The sequence below is a fragment of the Plasmodium inui genome (assembly GCF_000524495.1).
Source record: "Plasmodium inui San Antonio 1 unplaced genomic scaffold supercont1.35, whole genome shotgun sequence".
Classification (NCBI taxonomy): domain Eukaryota; phylum Apicomplexa; class Aconoidasida; order Haemosporida; family Plasmodiidae; genus Plasmodium; species Plasmodium inui.
In genome coordinates this window covers 43,538-64,487 of record NW_008481869.1, presented here as the reverse complement: position 1 = coordinate 64,487, position 20,950 = coordinate 43,538, and the positions used below count along the sequence as shown (strand labels likewise).

Sequence of the window (20,950 nt, the reverse complement as noted above, 5' to 3'; positions counted from 1 at the left end):
TATGCTCTGCAGTTGAAAGCTCATCTGACACCCTGTACCGGGGAAAGTACAGGTAGCCAAAATGCGCCCTAAAGGGATTATTTATGAACTCATACAGAAATATGGGTTCATGTATATTGTCCTTCTTTACAATTGTAAAAAAAGTAGTCTAAGGAAAATCAAATACAAAATAATTAATCAGCAAGGGTTCTGGCTTAAGAGGTGTTCAGCCATTATCCTACAGACTTAGCTTCGCAACACAGGTTTTTCAACCAATTGCTGTACCAATTGTCTAAGCCAACCATTCCTCTCGTACTAAGATGGCTTACTGTCACATTTTGATAGACGAAGTAATATCAGTCTCTTATTTTATATTCATCAGTAAGGATTTCTTTTTAAAGACGACCTGTCTCATGAAGGTCTGTAAATTCCAGGCACCCGTTCCCTCTTAGCGGAGTGAACAATCCGACACTTTGAGATTTCTTCATCTCAATGATAGGAAGAGCCTATATTCTAAAAATCAATCAAAAAAAAGCCACGTTGCTATAATCGCTTGGTAGCCGCAAGTCAGTTATCCCTGTGTAGTAACCTTTCTGAGATAAACCCTTCTATACATTTGGTACATATAAGGAGCTAATTCTGCCTTTCTTTAAATGTAAAAAGGGGGAGCAAATATCCCGCGAGGATGAGTATGCATATCGATCATGGCTACACATAAAAGCAAGCATATCCGTTTTTTTCTTTTCTCTTTTTCACGGTCCACAGGAGATTTCCGTCCTCCTTGAGCTTGCCCTCGACTGGTCAATCTGCTTTAACTCCTTATCAGTTGGACCCTCGCATCATCCGTTCGCTACACCCTTCACCTGAATGTGTCTCCGTTCAACTGGGGGGATGAAGAGGGGAAAAAAAAATAAAATCAAATCAACCAAAATGGTTATTTTATATTTATCTAATCCCCTTCCCCATTTCACATGCACACATTTGTGCACGTATAAAGAAGAAGTATCCCATAGCAACTTCTGTCAAATAGTGTCGCAGGTACTCCCCTCCCAATCTTTTTAACGGGTTAGCTGAACAACCTCAAAAGTAGTGGTATTTCACTGTCGTATAATGCATAATTTCTCCAGCGCAAAATTATGCTTCTACTCCCACTTATACAAAGATTCTCTACACCTCTTGAGTCGTTCAGCAGATCCAAGTAAGAGTCAAGTTACAAACACACAAGGTCTTCAATATCCTTTTACTGACATTCCAAGCCTGTTTTCCCTTGGATGTGGTTTCGCTAGATAGCAAGTATATTTTATAGTAGAGGGATGAGCACGAGAAGTATTTGGGGAGAACCTACCCCCCTCTCTTATACATTTGGGTGAGGTTACTCCATTCAAATTCACGTATCAAATTGCAGGGTGCAAAATGGCACAACTTTGACTGGCATAGGAATTTCACTTTTTTATGAATCCTGTCCTTTGCCACGGAGAGGTAGAAACACAGATGCAGGGCTACACTCAAAAACATAACCTAATATGCTTGAGTGTATGTGTACACCTGTGCGCACCAATACCGCTTATGGGGAATATCTACCAAATGACACAATCCCTAAGCATCGGAAAGAAACGGCCATTTTTGGGTTTTTTTTTCCCCCCTACTTAGAAGGTCATAAAAACCAATGACACATGATTTTCCTATACAACCGGGTAGATTTCTATTTTCTCCCCCCTTCTCTTTTTTTACTGCTGTTCCGATCCAGCTGTGATAATACATAGCAAGCTTCTGCATCAATAGTGGGAGGCATAATAGTACAGGTCATAAAATTTCTACTCCCTATGTTATTTTTCTCAAGCCATAATATCTGCATAGCTTAACCAAAACGGCGAAGGGTGATGACAGGCTATAAAAAACCGACGAACTAGACGGATAGAGACCCCTTTACATGTCCCTTATACCAGATCCCAATTCTCTATGTTCCATTTCGCCCTTTTTTATATATTGTCCCCTTTTCCTATGTTATCAGAGCAAGCTTCCTCTTCTAAAGAAAGAAGAAAGTTACGGGTGAGAGGGGGATATATCATGATGGTCGTGGTGAGAAGCGAGTACACATATGTATATTACTACAACATGTGCACCACTTCTCACCACGACCATCATGATATATCCCCCCTCTGCAGTTTTCTTACTCCCCTCATACGACTTGCTCTCTATCTATACGTTGTAAACTTTAAGGCCTATGGCTATCAACCGTTGCGTGGATAAAAAATTCCTGCCCACAGATACTACTTCAGTTTAATTAATCGAGCACACGAATAGATGAAGAGAAAAAACCTCATCATACATGATACCGTCTACCTGAAAGGGATGCATCTACAAACGACATTTGAGAACCCGCAGGTTAAAGCGCCTAGGAAACCCCAGACAGGTTACTTATAGTAACATGATTCGTTGTTTTCCAATCTCTATCATTTGAATACACGACAACCCTTCCACAAAGGATAATTCGACTGCGCATATAAAAATATACTACGAATTAGGCCAGTAAGTGCGCACAAAAGAACATATGGGAAAGCAGCATGGGAGCAGGAGACATGTAAAAAAAAAAAAAAAAAGAAAAAAAAAAAAAGAAAAAAAAAAAATGAAAGAAGCAGCAAATCAAGAATGAAAAAAAAGGCTTACAAGGGAGGAACAACATAGAAGTAGAACACTTCAGAAGTAACCTCACACCGATGCTTAATTTTATTTATGATATTCTTTCATTTTTTTTTTTTTTTTTTTTTTTTTTTTTTTTTTTACTTCTCCATTTCCCTATCCCGTTCCAAAGGCTTCAGCAAAAACAGCATTGTATATTAACATCATATGTTCACAAATTAAAAAAATTTGTAACAGTTTTGTTAATAACATATGCACTCTCATCTACGCAAGGTTTAAAAAGGCAACCTGTACTGCGAGATTTTGCTTCACTTATAATGTTGTGGGCTATGCATCAGGGGGAGAGTGTTAGATGAAGCAGCAGAAAAATATAAAAAAATATTAACTGCTGCAACAACAGCACACACACCTATCGGCACACCGATGGGAGAGAATCATCTCCGATAGAATTTCAAAAATTGTAAAAATCAGTCTGTCGCCAGCTTTTAAGAACTCGAAGAATTAATTGCTCAGGGTTTATAAACCTGATTTCCCCGCGAAACTGAAAAAGGAGAAAAGGAAACACTACTCAACCACAGTGCAATGGATCAATGAAGAAATTCTTGCACGTAGCGGGTTTTTTGTGAAACCCTCTCCGCATATATATTCACAAATGCACTTTTTTTTTCCTTCAAAACTTCTGACGAAGAGAAGAAGAAGAAAAAAAAAGTGATTCCGCGGGAGCGGCTATCATGTTGTCTCCATAAGGAGGTTATGGCAATAGACATTTGGAAAGTTTATCCGTATAATAATACTATTGTATTAAGTTATACTTAATAGGCCCTTCAAAGTATTTCATTTGAATAATTGCTACTTCCACCAAGATCTGCACTAGGGATATGTTCCACGAATACTCACGTATTTCGCTTCTGCACAAAACCCCACGATTTTCTACTCATAAAAAGCTGCCAAAAGGACACAAGAAATTGGAGCGGCTTCGGTTGGAAACCATTTCACTTTTTATGGCCTGGTATCGGTAATCCGCTTTAGCGCCATCCATTTTTCCAGGGCAAGTTCATTCGGCAGGTGAGTTGTCACACACTCCTTAGCGGATCTCCACTTCACTGAGCACCGCCCTGCTGTCACCACGAACCAACACCTTTCTTTTTAATTTGGATCTCATGAGCGAATATTTAGGCACCTTATCCAGGCATTAGGTTCATCCCTCATTGCCATTTTTTGTTTACCAAAATTGGCCCACTTGAAGTCTCGTATTCTGTCATGCGCAAAGAGAAGAGAGGCAGAGACAGGTATTAAAAAAAAAAAAAAAGAAAAGAAATAACTGCTCCAAAATGAAGCCGCTACTTTTTCTTCTCCTTTCTTTTCTTTTTCCCTTCCCTGCCACCTCATCAGTCTCTTTGCGAATTACCCATCCGACAGAGAAAATGAAAATGGAAAGAAAAAAAAAAAATAAAAATAGCCTTAAGGAGAATATCAAAAAGATGATCTCCTCCTCCAAGACTACTATTACTCCATCTCTTCCTTTTCATTTACAACCGTCACGTGGCAGATAAAAGTACACGTCCGACTTCAGCGATCTTGAGAGATCTTTCGAAAATAACCAGCTAATAGGCTTTTCAGTAAAGGCAACGCGTTTATAATTATCCGTGTACCCCTAAAAAGCGCGGTTGATGTGAACTATCCCAAATTCGCACAAAATGAAATAACAACCCTCCCAGTTGAAATTTATGTTGCCTTTCCAGGACTTCAACGCGGTTTTTAGTTCAAAGCCTCTCGGGTCCTAGCATATATGCTCCTACAGTAGTCAAGCAACCATTATATAATTACTAACTTAACCGTATATGTAAGCATCAAATTCCACTGCTCGTTTTTTTTGTTGGTTTAAATGAAAACACAACACGAGCTAGGGATTTCAAATCTACAATGGTGATCGATTAAAAACCACAATGCGCAAACTTGCTGGGTTCGTTTCGCTGTGCTGAAAGACACCACTACTAATCACCGCAGTCATATGTTTATAATCACTTCATATATATTTATATATATTATCACGTTCGCTTGCATATCTGCTAGACTCCTTGGTTCGTGTTTCAAGACGAGAGGGTTAAGGAAGACCTTTTTAGAAACATCTTAAAAAGTAGAAAGTGCCGCTTTCGCATGCAGTTTTTTACTATTTTTATAATCTCCCTCAGTAAAGGGGGGAATAACATTGCGTAGACAGTTGAGAGCACAAACAGTCCCCGCACCACCCACAACACTGCACACCCCCGCGAAAGGGAAAGAGAGAGAGAGTGAAACGGAGAACCATAAGTCCTTTCAACTGTGTGGCGAAGCCGACATAAAACCAAGCTGAAATATATCACAATTTATGTCGCCCCTCCTTAGCCAGGGGGAAAACCGAGGGAAGAGGTCAAAAAAAGGAAAAAAAAAAAAAAAAACACACATACAGATATATACATTACAATTGGGGAAGGAAACACCACGCGAAGTGGATATCACAAACCCAATGTAGTACATATATATATGTGCCTCTTTCTCCTTCTTTCTCTTCTTTTCTTGAACTCTTCCCCCGTGTCCGCTCCACACTCTGCAACGTCCCCAAAAAAAAAACCTTTACTGATGTTTCTTTAAATAAGATACACCATTCCACGTCCCCAGTCATGTCTCTGTGCCAGTGATCCCACTCCGAAGTGTCTCGCGCTGGTAAGAAAGCAGATTGTGCTGCGGAAAAGGTCCCGCAGGGAATCTGTTCATACGCTGGAAGAACCAGTCCCAGTGAAAGATGTAACACCTTTGAGAATACATGCCGAAGAAGCAAATATGGTACACCTTACTTTTTCTCTTCCTTAATCCGTTCCACCTTAACGATTTCAGGTACTATTTAATCGCTCATTCCTGAGTACTATTTCATCTTTCCCTTACGGTACTTGTTTGCTATCGGTCTCCTACGCATATTTAGCTTTATGTGATTTAACAACAACAATTTCTTTAAAAAAAAAAAAGGTTGAGAGAAGGGGGCGTACCACCGTGAAAAAGTTTTGATCCTATCCGTACCTTTACTCCCCCTGCACACTCTTTGGTACAAGCAAAGCCTCGAGCAGGACAGACCAACAACCCACAGCACCACCAAAAACCCTTCCCATGCACCACACATATTAGTGCTCCAATTTCGTGAACACGACTCTTAAATGAGAGAAATCCAAGAAAAATAAAGAGATGCCGAATGGAGAGTGGGAAAAGATCTTTTTCCGCTGCGCCCCCCAAAACAACACTCTTTTGTATATATTTACAAAAACTACGGGCCTTTCACCCTCTGTGGGAATGCAATCCTGCATTAAAATTTCGTTTTCTTGTAAATAAATATGGGGTTAAAATTTTCAGGGATGTTTACTGATATGCTATATATTTATATAATACCGTAGTACTATATGTTATATAATCATCTCTCATTTGAAATGCTACAACTCTTTGCAGAAAGAGGAAAAACCACCCGTAAGGTCCTCTTTCTATTGAAAGATTTTCAGCTTGAGCTTTTCCTCGTTCACTTGGCGCTACTAGAGGAATCATTGTTTATTTTCTTTTCTTCCGCTTACTTTTCTAATTTTTGGCGGATCTGCCCTTCTGCCTTATATTTTGAATACTTTGTGGTTGTTATAGATATGAGAAAACGATTGCTACAGATACCGTGCGATACCATTCTTGCTATACGCCAGAGGACTCACTTTAAAAATGCATGTCCATCTTTTTCTTAAAAAAAAAAAACGATGAAACATGTTTGACGACACAGCTGACCGTTTGCCATCAGTTAAGACTGAACAAGTTAAGCGTCATTACGTTCCTATCTCACTTCGAATGAGACAGAACACACTCATGAGATCGGTCACGCTCAGATTATCCGGGAAAATTAATTCCCCTTCAAATCAGAGACGTGAAAACACAACCTCACAGAATGCGCTGTACCATTCGAGAGATGAGACATTACTAGCTCTGACGCTTTTTGCTCAGTATAACCTTTGGGTACTAGCTACGAACTTATGTCGCTTTCTAAAGTGAAAGCTCCAATGTTGATTAAGGTGCCAGAGAAGGAAAAAAAAAGAGGGGCACCCACGTTCCGGGATTATACCGGGAAGGTGAATGCAGCTCCCTTTTTCCAACTCGCCTCAATCAACCCTGGGTCCGCCGTAGCATATATAGAATATATATATGGGGTAACGGGACTACTAAAACTTTCCCAGATTGTTTGTCAGCCATAAACACCCGGAAGAACTCATTTCGAATCCACTGCGCACACAAGTATCCAGTTCTAATGCAATCAAAAATGGCACGAGCATGTTCACAGCGATCCTACTCAACTTCGTGTGTGTTATTGAGTAAAGGAGATAAAAAGTAGAAGCAAAAAAAAAAAAAAAAGAAGAGGAGCGAGCTGATGGAAAAAAAAAAAAAAAACGAAACCCGAGAGAGTCTCTGTTTTGTCAATTTTTTTCCACTTCGCCCACACACACCTGCTATATAATTCCTTTCACAACCACCCTTTACCACCTCCCCCCAATCAATTTAGACACACATATATCCCTACAACTGTTATCCAATATTGAACCGAAACATGAAGACTTAACAAGTAAGGTTTCTATCATGCCCCATAGCAAGGAACATTTTTGACGCCTTGAAAATTAAATTCCGAAGAAATAAGATCCAATCGCTTATGGGCAGTGCGGGGAAATCTTCCTCCTGACGGAAACACACTCTAAGAGAGTATATTTATTACTTAAGAAAAACGCCAGTGTGTGAATGTGGCTTAGTATTCAAAAATGTGCATTACAAGGACGGAGGGGAAAAAAAGAAGAAAAAAAAAAAAGGTAAGAAAAAAACTCGTAAGAATAAAATTCCTACTTGCCTAGCTAAGCCCTTTTCCTCTTGCTCAATCTAATTTTCCCCTCCCCTTGGTGCAAACTTATAAAAACAGAAGTATCATCATCTGCTATACATATATGGCTACCCTTTCCTTTAGCAAGATTGATGAGCACTCATTCATTATTGCATTCGGCTTAATAGATGATTCACGGAGAATATATACGATTTCGATTATTCACAAATTACGTGTCACATGTATCGCTTTTAATTGCGGCCTTCTTCGCCGTAGGAACCAAGACATCCATCGTTAAGGTTGTTCAAAAACAGGATCGTTTACGACTGGGTGCGAACTCTGCACAGATGAGTCTATAAAAAGTGCACACTGAGACAGAGAGAGAATCGCCACCTCTGCGTGTCGGAATAAGTTAATTCTAAACAAGGCGAGTTATATGTACTGTTATGCAAAGCATTGATGTGTCAAACTTATTAGTTGAAGTGGTTTCAAGCGTAATACTATTCATGGGTGTTAAAAGAAACCTCCACCACCACTATAAACATATATATATATGTGTGTATTCCATTGAATATGTTAACCTTTAACTTTAAATATTTATATGCTCCTCTCATGGAGCCTTAGGCGAATATGCCATTTAAAAATCTATACTTTCAGAAATACTCTTATGAATAGCTAGCGATATATCAAACAATACAATTTTGTTATTTTTCTTTGTGCCTTTTGAAAAAATCTTAAAGGGATGCGTTGTCGCATCGTTTCGTTTCTTTTCGTATCGTACCTTATCCTATCGATCCAAGGGGTAAAATCAAAAATGGCCCTTTATAATTTTCCTTATTCGTTTGTATTTGCCTTTATTTATGACCTTTAAAAAAAGTTTCTTAAGAGGGATGCATAAAAACATGCCATCAGCATTTCAGGCAGTTTATATCATTTCCATTCTTTGAAAGCTCACCAAATGTGTGTTTTTGGCTGTACTATAATTTAACTTTACTTCACTTTACTTTATTTACTTATATTCGTCATACGTTGACTTAACTTTATATCGTTGCTTCCTTCTTTTCATTTCACAATCACGACATGTTCATGCAAGATATCGGTCGCTAAGCTGAGACTAGTCAATTGTTCTTTAGGGCGGCAACACAATTGATTTGCATCTCAAGCTGCTATGTATTTTATGAGGCTGTATAGCAATTCTTCTCCATTGAGTTATATTTTTAACATCAATAGTGTACCTCTCGCGAACGTAATGTTTTTCTGTGTGCCCCCACGAGCACCCATTTTGTTTTAGCTCACCCTTTTGCCTATGCTTGAACCCAAAAAATTGCTTCCCCCATTTTTGGTAATTCCCAACATCTGTACACTACGGTCGTTCCAGCCTCCGCTGCCAAATTTAGTAATTCCTCATCAGGGAAACGCGACTGTGCACGCCACTTTTCCTAGTTGCTAAGTCTGTACCGGCCTCATAAGGAAAGAACATCCAAAGGATCCCGCAAATTCTGGCGTGATTCTCACGCTCATCACACGGGCTCACTAAGATATGTTTCCACTTGTTGACCCTTCACACTCGTATTTGAAACAAAAAAGTGTACAAAATAACGCAAAAAAAAAAAGATAAGAAAATATAATGTTCCTTTTTCCGCTTTGTTTCCATCCCTTTTGTGTATTTTCCAAGTGACAAACCTTCCAACGCTTTAGCGACCAATCATCTTTTCCCCCACTAGGATCATCTAAAACACACCTGCTGATATGGTAAAAAAATGCCAAAATGGTTCCCTCCAAAAGAAATGCCATGCGACTGAAAAAAATGCTTCATTTTACCCACCCCAAAGGGAAACAGAACACCATCATATGCATTTTTTGAAAACGCTACTACACAAATTATGTCGAAATTTTTTTCTTTTTCTTTACGCCTCCCCGTAACAAGGTCAACTCGAATAACTCCCTTTAATTATCGAATAGAGGAGGAATCACATGGCATTGATGAATTCTCATTTCTTGCGCTTTGTTGACTACGTGACCAAATAAGAAATTAGCATTCCTCAGCCTTTCCATCAAAATGGACTTCGCCGAACGGCAAAAATTGCCCCACCGGTAAACTTACAACGCACAAAAAGCTGACACTATAAGAAAAAGCCCCATAGCAGTTTTACCTTACGAGCGCTCTTTTTTTTTTTTTTACGGCGCAAAGAAAACCTCACCTCAACTCAGGATAAAAAAAAATTTAGAAAAAATTGCTAGTCGTCTAAAAAATTCCAACTGCGTTATCCCCAAATGCACCATTCGAAATGAAATTAACTTACACAAAAAATTTCGACCCATGTGAGGAGAAGGGAAAAGGTGTTTTCACTTGAATGCGTTTCGTTTCTACCCGGAGGTATGGGCATCTGGCGCACCCATGAGCCCACTGTTAGGTAGCCACCTGCAGGACAATTAACCAACCGTTTTGTCTCCTCGCTCGCTACAAGGACACATTCACAACTGTGAACATTACTCCACAGGAGAAAACTCCTTTTCGTTCCTCGAGCATGCGTTCGCGTGATCCTCCTCCCCAACTCACTGTACCGAACGGTACAACGTACCTATGTAAATGCCCCTATGAACGACTCACCTAAGCTCCACTGAGGACGGAATGAACTTACGCCAAGAGCCTCTCCATCAGGCACTCTTAGATCATTACCTCCTTCACTGCGCAACTCCCCCATTGGAAGAGACCCCAAAAAAGGGGGGTAGGGTAGACGCTTTTTCTGGACCCCATTTCTGCAGCAAAGTGCTTACACGTGTATAATGTCCACCTCGCACAACATATGTTGACCCCAGTTCGCCATCAAACTGGGGCTTATTTTCCCAGCAGGACAAAATAAAAAAGATCCAACAGGCATAGGCAAAATATATGCCTTCACAATATGAGGGAAGTAGATCTGCTCGCATAGAAGTTGCCATCGTCAAACCTATACTCCCATTCGTTCATCCCCCCAAAAGGGGACCTCCACCGAATAGCGAACCCACTCCTGTGAATAAACTCCCACAGAGAAAAGTACGCCCCCTCCAGAGGGTCTTCTCACTAAGGGGGAAACATTTTCCACGTGAATCATTCATAAAAGTGGACCCCTCCCCCCGCTTTTTTTTTTCTTTTTTTTTTTTTCCTTCCCCTGTCTCTTTTCAAACCCACCGCTTCTGTATCTACTCTAGTTTCTTAGTTACGCATGTACATGTAAATTTGCACATGTGTACACTCGAATACACCCAGATTGTTTCCACAAAAGGGCGCATGGCCGAAAAATATATGCTCGTGTGCAGATGTATATACACGCACAAATGAAACTCTTTTGCGCGGAGATGCAATAAAGATTGGCCATATGGAGGCGGTCTCTTGCCTCGTAAAAGCGCAGCCCAGTCTTAACGTAGCGCGCGGGCGACGAGTTTCTACCCCACATGCCAGTTTGAAACGACTGGGTTGCGCTGGCATCTGCATATTGTGTAAACATGGGAGAAATTGGGGCATCCTCGGACATTGTATAAACTTGGGACATATTGGGGCATCTTGGGACTATTGGGGCATCTTGGGACACCTTCACGTGCCCACTCCGAGCCGCCCGCAGGTGTACTCTACTCCTTTTCAGTCCGTAGAGGCGGAACCCCCTTCGCTGTCCCCCTTGCTGCATATTTTGTCCTTCACCTCCGCGGCTGCAGGGATTACAAAGTCCCAGGGCTTAAATATAACGTTCGAGCAGCTTCCGTCACCGATGGCACAGCCCCCGAGCAAGTATGCGTTATCCCTGTTCCCTAAGGCTATTCCAACTATCACCAGTTTGACGTTCCTCTCTCTGTAATCTTCCACCACGTCAGGGATGAGGCTCTTATTCGCTCCATAGTCAAATCCGTAATAAAACAGGACTACAACCTTCGGTGCATCCTTCCTGGTACCCTCCCCAAAAATGACATGCTCCAAGGTGTGCTCCAATGCGTATACATACAGTGTGTCAGGACTAGTCGCTACGTCATCTATGGCTCGAACTCTCTCAATCAACTTTTCCTTATCTTGACTAATCTCATCAGTGAATGGGACTATAACGCGTGGGTCTCGCGCGAATAACACTATGGACATGTGTGCCTTGTCCTTACTCACTCGGGCATTCCTAACCATGGATTCTAAAAAGGGAATCGTTCCTTTCTTCCAGTAATCCTTCTGAACAAAGGTGGACTCCTCAACAACTAAAGCTATGTCATAGTAGTTATCGCAATAATTTCCTGGGTTCGATCCCTCATCAGCGCATGATCCTGGGGGGGATTGCGAACCTATGCTGCTGCTACAAAACCCTCCATCGTCAATTTCTAAGTCTCCTTTAATGACATATTCAGTGACGCACGTTATAACTTTTTTGTCGGAGTCTTCTTCGCCGCCAATTTTGGGAACAGAATTGTGCGACAAGAGGTTTATTTTTCCGGACACAGTACTGTGACCAAGGGCCAACAAGAGCATCAAGCAGGACCCGGCATGTGCACCTTTCATTTTGTCTTCTTATTTATTATTACTTTATTGTTATTTTATTATTTTTTTTTTTTTTCCACCTTTGATTATTTCTCCACTTCCTTTGTGTTGCCCTCTTACGGGGGAAAATTCCGACTCCCCTAATCGGAAAAGTGGGCGACCAAAACGTGGCAGCACAGTGAGGGTCAACTTGGGCAGGGTTGGGTCGAAACGCGCGCCAAGCTGAACAAATTAAGTAAACGAAAAAACGAAACAAAAAATGGAAACAGAAAAACGAAATGAAGAAACAAAATGCAAAAAAATGAAGCAATTGGAAAAGACTCGTACAAAGTGGCACTCGCCGGATAGACAATGTTGCAACAAAAACGGATAGGAAACGCGAAAAAATTGAAGCAGATATAACATTGGAATAATTGACAAAATGCACGGAACAAAAGAGTTAAATTGAAAACAAAAATAAACTTTAAAATAAAAAAACTTCTATAATTTAATTAATATTCATATTCTCCTTTTTTACCACGCCTCAACGAATTGATAGCCATTTGTGTTCTTCCAACAGACCTACAACGTCTTTTTTTCTTTTTTTTTTTTTTTTGAAATTTTAAAATGTGCATATGGCTTGTCTAGGAATAAAAATTGGCCTCACAAAACAGCTCGACGAGCAAGCTACCTTTTTTCATTACATATAATTACAGTTGTAATTGTAATTTCAATTGTAATTCTTTTCTTTTTTTTTTTTTTTTTCTCAATTGGCTACTTCAAAATGGCTAGCTACACCGCTGAGTTACAACTTATCTCCACCGTAAACGCATTTTGTACGTCTTATCAAAATGGCTGGAAGGAGAATTTCTCCACCTTTTCTTCGAAAAAAGAGCCTTCGCAATTCAGTTTAGGTTCTACAAAACATAAGCGAACTTTTTCAATCGAAAAATAGACGTACATTTCCGATCCTTTCCTCCCAATTCCGTAAGTGTTAACAGTTTAAATTCCATCTGCTCATTCGCTGACAAGGGGAGAACAAATTTTGTGCTGCCCAGCGCAGACGGCTATGTTACAAAAAAAAGACAAACATGCCAATTTCGAATTTAGGACGCATCCTCAGTTATGCAATTCTCATCAATCGTTTTTATGCAAATTTGGGGAATGCAATAAAATCTATAAAAAAGGTCCCCAAACGGGGGAAAGTATATCAGGACACGCTAAAAAAAAAAAAAATGCCAAGGATGATCAACGGAGAGGATCCATCGCGCATAATCAGATAAGTGTCCCTCTTAACACGAACAAAAAAAGATGGCATAAACTTCTTGCAAATGGCGTTTACTCTTCACTTCTTTTTTTTTCACCCCTTTTTGTAAACACACACATGGGGGGGAAGACGTCTTCACCTTTTTTTTTTTTTCTTAACACCCTCAGTTTTTTGAATAAAACTCGAGGAGCAATTCTAGGTACTCCTCGCATGAAGGTCTCTCCTCTGGGTCTATGCAGAAACTCCTCTCCAACAGTTTGTGCAATTTGGGGTGGAGGCAGTTAGGCACGTTTGGCTTCTGCTTGTTGACCAAAATTTCTACGACAACGTCTGAGAAGGGGAGAGGAGGGAGCGCGCATGCATTCACGTTAATTTTACGAGTCGGGGAAGCAGAAATATTCACGTTGAGCAATGCATCGAAGCATGTAGTTTACGTCCATGCCTTGTCCATTCGCTCACGCCACTCTCCTGATGTCACCTCCCTCCCGCTTACCTTCCTTATGCTTTATGTGCTGAAACGGAATTTGGTTGGCGAAAATCTCAATCAGGCAACACGCCAGGCCCCAGATGTCTGACTTCTCATTTATGGAATTCTCTGCAAGGGGGGGGGGGGGAAGAAGACAACGGGTGAGTATCAAAGTAAGCACCGCAAATAATAGCAAAACGAAGGAAACAAATTACGATTGGAAAATCAATGAGTGGACATATCTTTGCTCATTAAATTGGAAGGCAATCCCACGAAGGGAAGAAGCCAAGAGGGGGGGAAATCGCTCATAGATTCCTTCTCACAAATCGTCGCGAGGGGAACAAAGCGAAGTGGTTGTTATGTACCACAGCATGGTAAGAGGAGAGATGCCACTCGCACACACGGACATGCACAATTCCCTCATCAGTGTTACCTTCCATGAAACACTCCGGGGCCATGTATCTGGGGGAGCCTCCGTTGTCCTCTAGGATAATTTTCCCGTCTGCGTTTAACTTCCTGGTTTTTCCGAAATCGCATATTTTTAGGTTGTACTGCAGGGGTGGAGAAGCGCGGCATCGGGTAACACGACACAGCATGAAATGGAGAAGTACACTGCGGGAGAAGCCATCCACCATGAGTGACCAACGATGAGTGACCGACGCGCGAATCTGCAATGGGAAGCACTCTTGTCGCTCTTCCCCGCTCCCCTCTGTTTATGTAGTCTTCCTCCGGCTTACCTGCTCATCGAAAAGAAAGTTACTCGTTTTCAAATCCCGGTGGACGAACCGCTTAACCGAGTGAAGATAATTAACCACTTCCACGAGCTGGACAGCCATTTGCAGGCGAACCTCATAAGGCACAATCAGCGTGCTATTGTACAACATGTCGAAGACCGTCCCTCTGGGGAAATACTCTAGGACGATCCCTATGAAGGCTTCGTCTATGCAGACTCCTGCGAGGGGTACAAATGGGAAAAGCATAAAGCTACGTTGAACCCGCTTGTCACAACTATGCAGTCAAACAGCCACTAAGCCGCTAAACTGCTAAAGTGCTAAACAGCGAAAACGAACACTCTCGCGCGCTTCTCTTACCGTAATACTCCACAATGTTCTCGTGTGAAACGGAACGGTATGTGTTCACTTCGCGCACGATGGAGCGCATGCCCTCCAGGGACATGTTGATATGAGACTTCTTCACGGCAACGATTTTGTTCTGCCACAGGGCTTTGTAGACGGTACCGAAACTTCCCTCGCTGATCATTTCAATTATTTCGAAGCTCTTCCGTTCGATTATTTCGTTAGCGGGGAGATCGAAGTTGAAGAACCTTCTGTCCCCCTTAAAAAATATTTTCACCGCGTCTTCTTCTGATGCGATGCATTTCGCGGGGGGGGGTTCCACTGGGGGGACTATCCCCTCGTCAGGCTGTACATCATCCACTTTTGCATCTTCCACTACGGTGAAACCTTCCGCAGGTTCCACGTGGTCCACTCCCTCCACTACGGTAACACCTTCCGCAGGTTCCATGTGGTCCACGCCTTCCACATTTTCCACTAACTTTCCACCTTCCGCTGCAACCCCCCCCTGCTGGAATCCGTCCAAGGTCATAATTTCCCTCTCCATGTTCTTCACTACGCAATTGTAGAGACTGTCTTGCACTTCGCTACTTAAGTACGAGGGATTATCGCAAGGGAGACTACGCCTGGTGCCTTCGCTTTTGTAAGGCCTCTTCCCCGGACACTGCTGCCCATACTCAGTAGTGAGGCTATTATGTTGAGAAGTGACATAGTCCACGAAGCTAGAGCTATGGGCAATTTTGGACAGACTACTCTGTACGCTGTTTTCATAACAAAAGGTGTAGTTTATCGAGTCCTTTTTATCTCCAGACGTATAATCATCCAACCTGTAATTCGAAATGGAAACATATTCTTCCCTCTTTCGTTCATCCCACGACGAGGCGTTTCTTATTTTGGGATCTGCTACCTCCTTCTCAATCGAATTGGAAGTCCTTTTCTTGCCACTAACAGGGGATTCCTCTGAAATCGCCTGGGTGGATTCCCTTTTCATTTCTGGATCCTTTGCCCTATCAGACACGTTCCACTTCACAGGATTAACAACTTGACATTTGGGAGACGTCCCCAATGGGCTTTTCCTTGTATGAGCAATGATTTTCTCCTCATGGGTGCTCTTCGAATTAGTGCTAACATCTCCAGATGTGCACCTCCCCTTCTTTAGTACCTCGTTAGCAGACACAAGGCCGCTCCTTTCCCCCTGTCTTCCATCCAGCTTAGTCGTCTCATCAAACCGATTCTCACCTTTCACGTCAACTAACTTATCATTTCCAAAAAAAATTTCATGCTCTAATAAGAACATTTTACTGTCCTCCTTCAGAATGTTACTTTGACTGTAAAGCAGGTCGATCCTTTCTCCCTCCACCTCCATGGCACTGCCCATGGAGAGATAACCTTCATTGCTGTTTTGACGCCAGTTGTTTTCCTCAACACTGCACTGGTGGAATGATGTGTTCGTTGAGACACTTCCGTAGGAATACCACCTATGCTCTTTGAAAGAGGTCCCTTTGTGGAAACTGACTTTCTTTTCACAGTGGACACTACTACTAGGAGGAGTGTCATTCTCTGTTGGGGGGATGCCCCCATTTTTTTGTTTATCTTTGTCCAAGATCCACTCGGAATTCTCTCCTACTTTGCTAACTCTGCTGCTTATTCCCCTCCGGCTTATTCCACTCGGGGGGAGGTTCTTACAGGTCTTCTGCTTTCTCTTCATACTGGACGGATCACTGGCAATGATCACGTCTTCTTTTATCTGCGTTAGCGTACTCTCCATGGTCGGACTGTTCCTGTATTACCCTTTTTCCTTTCCCCTCGGAAGATATATTTTTTCTGATCGTTACTCTTCTCACCTCCCTCCACATGCGTGTCTTCCCTTTTTGTGAAGCTGCTCCCCCTGTGTGTGTGACCTCTTTTATGAAATGCGGTGGAAAAAAGAGTGGTAGCCAGTTTGGTCCACCAAGATTATTCCTCCACGTTTCCACCACTCGACACAGTCGTGCCTTATCTTTGCAACGGATACTCCGTCTTCGACTCTGGTACTATTTTTGTTCCCTCTTGAAGGTTTCTTTTTTTTTTCTCTCTCTTTTCGCCACTGCAGCGGTGGAGAGCTTCCTATCTGCAGTCCTTAAACCAACGCGGTAAGTACACCTCCTGGAAGACGCACACTGAGGGGTCTTCTCTCCTTCCCTCCCCCCTTTGGCCGTCCCCAAATGGAGCACTTCACACAGTACAGATGTGACGAGTGGTCTTATATATGCGACTGACAAATCAACTGCACAGGAAAAGCGCCGTTAGATAGAAGAGAGTTAACTCCAAGTAAAATATAAGTCTCTCCAAATGTAGCATTAAATTTTGAAAAAAAATGACGAGCATTTCGAAGCACTGGTATCTAGAGAAACCACAACAAGTTGTTTGAAGCAGGTGTTCGGGTCTTTGTTAGGCCAGAATTATGCAGGGTAGTACCAATTGAGGACGCATGCAGGTAGCACACTTGCGCAAAAGAAAAGAAGGAGACATTGTAGTGAAGTCACAGGAAATATTAACCAGTGCAAGCTAAGCAATGTTTTTTTTTTCTTTTCACTTGTTCAGGACACGAAGTGATTCGAAGTGGATACTCTCGATGCACAGGGAAAAGGGGTAAGTTAATATATTCAGGAGAAACAAAATGGAAAGTATGTCAAAGAAGAGAAAGTAAACGACAAGGATTAGGGTGATGCACTTAAGAGGAATGGCAAAAAAAAAAAAGCTAGTTACAGCCACCCGCATGGAAGAATGAAGTGTAGATAGTTGGTATGGCGAGTAGGTGCCGACTAAAAAAGGAAACAGAATTGGTCAACATATCGAATTCACCGACTTGACCCTGTTGGCGGAGTTGCCTGAGTTGACTAGGGGGGGCAGAGCAATCACCACGCAGAAACAGATGCAACGATTCGCGCAAGTGAAACAGAAAAAATACACCCATGCATGCATGCACAGAACGAGTGCACGGACCACCGTTCGTGTTGAGCAAAGCGGAACACGCCAAAGGAGAGTACACATAGGAAGATGCAACCGGAGGTTCAGGGTTCAACCGCCTCATCTACATTAGCACACAATTATCTGAAATGACAAAAAAAATGATTCGGTAGAACAAGAAGAAAATTTTCTTCTCATGTGCGACTTATTCGCCATTTCGCTTTCTCTTTCGCGGTTTTTTTTTTCCCCTTGTGTGGTTTTTTTTTTTCTTTTTTTTTTTTTTTTCGGACTGCCTACTAGGTGTAGAATTACTGGAATTTCTGGAATTTGTACAATTTGTAAAATTTCTATTTTTTTTTTTTTTTTCTCTCCCAAATAAGTCGGTTCTTGCATCTACTCCATTACACGTTTCAAAGAGAAAAAAGTTAAAGAGAAAAAGGTTGAGGTGAAAAGAGTTAATTAAAATTTTGACAAATGCTAAGTGCCATAAATGCAACGAATAAATCTTGCGCGGGAGGCCCGCAAAAGATACCGCTTCGGTGGGTGGGTAACAAAAAATGAGAAGAGGGCAAATTGAGAAAAAAAAGGCAACAAGGCAATAACCAAGCGAAGCGCGCAATAAAGCAACACACAACGAAACCACACGAGGCAAAGAGGCACATTACGAACTCAACGACGGTAACACGCAACAAGGCGAAATAACGTGCAACGTTTGAGGGGCGAAAATCACCCAAACAATGTTCACCCCAAGGAATGGGGATAAATGTAGGGAGGGGAAACTCCCCTGCGCATCCTCGCCATACGGACGAAGCCGTCTCGACCTTACCACCATTTTTTAGCTGACCTCCGTGCATGCGGGTTCATGTTCGACCAATTGTTCCTACAATGATGGAAGCTCCCCCTGGGGAAATTTTTTTTCTCTTTTTATTTTTTTTTTTTGCCCTTCAAATTAGATGAGGGATGCGCCCATGCGGTGTACTTCTTCGGAGCGCTTCTTCTTGACGGAAAAAAAAAGTGTACCAACAGTTTTTTTTCCCCCGATTTGTTACTCCTATTAGGAGTACGGACCTCAGCAATCGTCTGGGCATTCCGAGCATGGCACTAGACACTAATGGATAAGCGATGCTGCCCTCCCTTCTTCGAATAAGCTCTCGCGGAGTACATTCCAGCACATGTCGCTACACTCCCCAATGAACAGAAACACACACTAAGACTATCCAACTGCAGCACCAATCGTGTCCGCCTCTCAATCGAGGCGACCGCTGAACCCGGCTAATCGCCCAAGTCGACTGTCTTGACCATATACTCGGGGTCGTAAAAGAGTTTGTTGAACCGCTCATCCTGCAACAGCTCCTGGGCGTCCACGATAGCCTTCTGTTTTTTGTCCACTTTCTTGTTCACCCTGGTGAGTAGCTTATCCACGTACTCTCTATTCACCAGAACGCTCTTGTCGGGGATTCGCATCTGCTGTTTCTTCTCCAGCCTCTTCTGCACAATGGCCTTTTTCACTTGGTTCAAATTATCCGCCTCAAGGACACTCTTAATATCTGTGTACATTTTGGACGGCATGTAATACCCGTGCAGATAGGAAATCAAGTTGGGCGTCCCCCTCAGGTGGCTGATATTCATCCTTTCTACTTGCTCGCTCGAGACAAAAACATAATCGTCAAAGAGATCATTCGAGTTGTCATATTGCGTATCAGCGTCGTTCCTGTTGTTATCATATTTTTCCCTTTCTTCTAACTCCTCCGTGATGTTATCCAGAAAGTTACACCACTTGGGGGCGATTCCAATGTAGGGAATGAAGTAAAGGGAGACATTGGTACTGTCACAGGGAATGAAACATAGTCCCGAGTTTTTATAAAAGGCAAACGAATTGATACTTATCGTATCGTTTCCAAGTAGCTTAAACGCGTTTGTTTTTTTTGCCCCACCTTTACTCTTTCCACTTTCGCTCTCCCTATTTATAACATGGAAAGACAACAAATTGGAGTCGTGTTCGCTATATATCTTGATGCAGTTCGCGTCTGCAGAGGCGACGTACTCGTTTGACCCACTCCCACCTGGCACGGGGGGGGCGCAATTGCCACGATGCAGGAAGCGATCATTAGTAGACGTTCCACCGTCAAACGGATGGCTAAACCCACCACCAAACTCACCGCCTCCTCCACCCCTCCTGCTGATGCTCACAAACTCGATCTTCTTAATGGCCAAATCGTTGCAGTGGTCCTTCACGAGGAGCGGCCTGCTGTGACGAATGTCGTACATCTTCACGATGCCTTTTTCCGTCCCGACGCCCAACTTCAACCCGCTCTCTGAAAAACACCCAGCAGTCAATTCCTCCCCCTCATGAATGTCCAAACAGGAAATACTTTTCTTTACGCGCTCATCCCAAAGTTCCAAAAATCCACTCGACCCACCTGTAGCCATAACAGGCAGCTGCACATTTCGGCATAAGAAATTGTTGTGTTCATTTCTGCTCATCAGGGAGTTTTCAAACGCACCCTTTTGTAAATTCAAAATGTAAATTTCATCAAAAGAGGAACAGATATATAAATTAGAATTTTCTTTATTGTAGAGTAAGTTTCTCCCCTCCTTTGGAATCCTCATTTTGTAGTACTTTCCTGCTGCATTGTGGAATTCTAGGTTCCTGTTTTTGCATAAAAAGGCAAGCTTCTCATAGTTACTAGTTAGGAACTCAAAATTTATAACCTCTTCGTCGAAATGTCTCCTATGCTTTATAGACATTTCTTTCGTGTCATACAACCCCACTTGAGGGGGATACATGCCACTGATACAGATGTACCTGCCGTCATCGCTTATCTTTACTTGTTCACTTTTCTGGGAGAATTCTAGATCGTGCAGGATTTCCACCGAGTTTTCGCTCTTCCCAATCGATGCATTCTTTTTTCTCTTTCCACTCGCTTTCCCCACGCCACCGATGCCACCACTCTCGGGACTCACCCTTCCCGATGTTAACGAGTATATCTTAATCCCGTTGTTAATGAACGATTTGATCATCTTCTTATCTTTTGGGACGCTCACATCGGAAGAAAAATAGGAAAATAAAAAAATAAAAAAAATAAAAATTACAACTTGTTACCCAGATGCCATCATAAAAGAAGAAAAAAAAAAAACAAAAAAAAAGAGGAAAAAAAGAAATGCTCTGCTTTAATCCCGCTGCATAGCTGCAAGTTCAGATCAAGCAATTTTCTCCCCACCGTTGCGTCGTTACTTTTTT

General features: G+C 42.1%; 3 protein-coding genes across 3 annotated transcripts; all 3 read right to left on the bottom strand.

Annotated features, from left to right (window-relative positions):
- Positions 1-11,102: 11,102 nt before the first annotated feature.
- Positions 11,103-11,996, bottom strand: C922_05041 (hypothetical protein; the record flags this gene model as incomplete). Its single annotated transcript, XM_008820614.1, has 1 exon — positions 11,103-11,996. One exon carries the CDS (start codon positions 11,994-11,996, stop codon positions 11,103-11,105), a length of 894 nt encoding a protein of 297 aa, XP_008818836.1.
- Positions 11,997-13,384: 1,388 nt separating this feature from the next.
- C922_05040 (TKL protein kinase) lies at positions 13,385-16,528 on the bottom strand (the record flags this gene model as incomplete). The annotated part of the gene is made up of 5 exons (XM_008820613.1): positions 13,385-13,551; positions 13,715-13,816; positions 14,121-14,238; positions 14,425-14,639; positions 14,779-16,528. The coding sequence occupies 5 exons, from the start codon at positions 16,526-16,528 to the stop codon at positions 13,385-13,387; spliced, it is 2,352 nt and encodes a 783-aa protein (XP_008818835.1).
- A 2,453-nt stretch (positions 16,529-18,981) lies between these two features.
- Positions 18,982-20,730, bottom strand: C922_05039 (hypothetical protein; the record flags this gene model as incomplete). The annotated part of the gene is made up of 1 exon (XM_008820612.1): positions 18,982-20,730. One exon carries the CDS (start codon positions 20,728-20,730, stop codon positions 18,982-18,984), a length of 1,749 nt encoding a protein of 582 aa, XP_008818834.1.
- Between the last annotated feature and the right edge of the window lie 220 nt (positions 20,731-20,950).